This window comes from Myotis brandtii, unplaced genomic scaffold, assembly GCF_000412655.1.
Source record: "Myotis brandtii unplaced genomic scaffold, ASM41265v1 scaffold434, whole genome shotgun sequence".
Lineage (NCBI taxonomy): Eukaryota > Metazoa > Chordata > Mammalia > Chiroptera > Vespertilionidae > Myotis > Myotis brandtii.
In genome coordinates, this window is record NW_005366599.1 from 455176 (window position 1) to 456338 (window position 1163).

Below are 1163 nucleotides of genomic sequence, written 5' to 3' on the forward strand. Positions count from 1 at the left end.
ACACAGGCCAGGAGCCCAGGCTCCCCACCCAGCACTCCTGAGGGGTGGCCGCCTGGGCTGCAGGCCCCAGGGCCTGGGACAGGAGAGGACGGGCGGCTGGGGACACTGCACCGTTAGAAACGTGCCTTTGCCCACCTGAGGCCGGGAGTCCTTGCCCCCACTGCACCATTAGAAATGGGGGTGTGATGTGGGGGGCAGGATGGGGCGGGAAGGGAGGTGGGTCCTGGGCGAGCCCCGCGGCGGCACATGGCTGCCTGCCTGCCTTTGCCCACCTGAGGCCGGGAGTCCTTGCCCCCATTACAGACGCAGAGCATGAGGCCTAGCCTGGCTGCACGGGGAGCACAGGAGACGCAGAAGCAGCCCTTGTCTGTTCATGCTGGGGACAAGGCCAGCCCTAGCACGGGGTGCACATGTGTGTCTGTGTGCACATGTGCTTTCAGGCACACACATGCAGATGTGCACATACACAAGGCAACATGCATGTACCCACGAATGGCATGCACACGTGCTCACTGTGAAATACATAAGCACACTTGTGTGCACATGCACACATATGTGCATGTGAGTGGCATTCACATGCATGTGTGACGTGCATACATTTGTGTATGTGCACACATTCACCCATTTATGCACAACATGTACACACATGAACACACATGCTCGTGCACACGGCATTCCCACGTCTATGTGCAACATGCGTGCACGCATGTCTACATGCACACATACATAATACATGTGCCTGCGTTTGCATATTCTCACATGAACATGTGTGCATCTACACACTTGCACATGCGCGTGCATACCTAGTGACATACATGTACACACAGAGAGAAGCACAGGCTGCTCCGATCACCAGGGACAGAAGCCCCCTCCCTGCCCCGCCCCCCGGTTTCCTGGTAATTTCATAGCGTGTTTGCGTGCTTTCTGCTGACGCTTTAGGTGAGGTCTGCCACAAGTCCTACACGCAGTTCTCCAACCTGTGCCGCCACAAGCGCATGCACGCCGACTGCCGCACGCAGATCAAGTGCAAGGACTGCGGCCAGATGTTCAGCACTACCTCCTCCCTCAACAAGCACCGGCGCTTCTGCGAGGGCAAGAACCATTACCCGCCCGGCGGCCTCTTCTCCCCGGGCCTGCCCCTCACCCCGAGCCCCCTGCTGGAC

General features: G+C 58.8%; 1 protein-coding gene across 1 annotated transcript in view; it reads left to right on the forward strand.

The window, feature by feature from the left end:
• Window positions 1-1163, forward strand: part of PRDM16 (PR domain containing 16) — an 82425-nt gene that overhangs the window by 16960 nt on the left and 64302 nt on the right. The window contains exon 6 of the mRNA XM_005874318.2: window positions 940-1156. Within this exon, the coding sequence (XP_005874380.2) occupies window positions 940-1156 (217 nt within the window). The remainder of the gene's footprint in view (window positions 1-939; window positions 1157-1163) is intronic.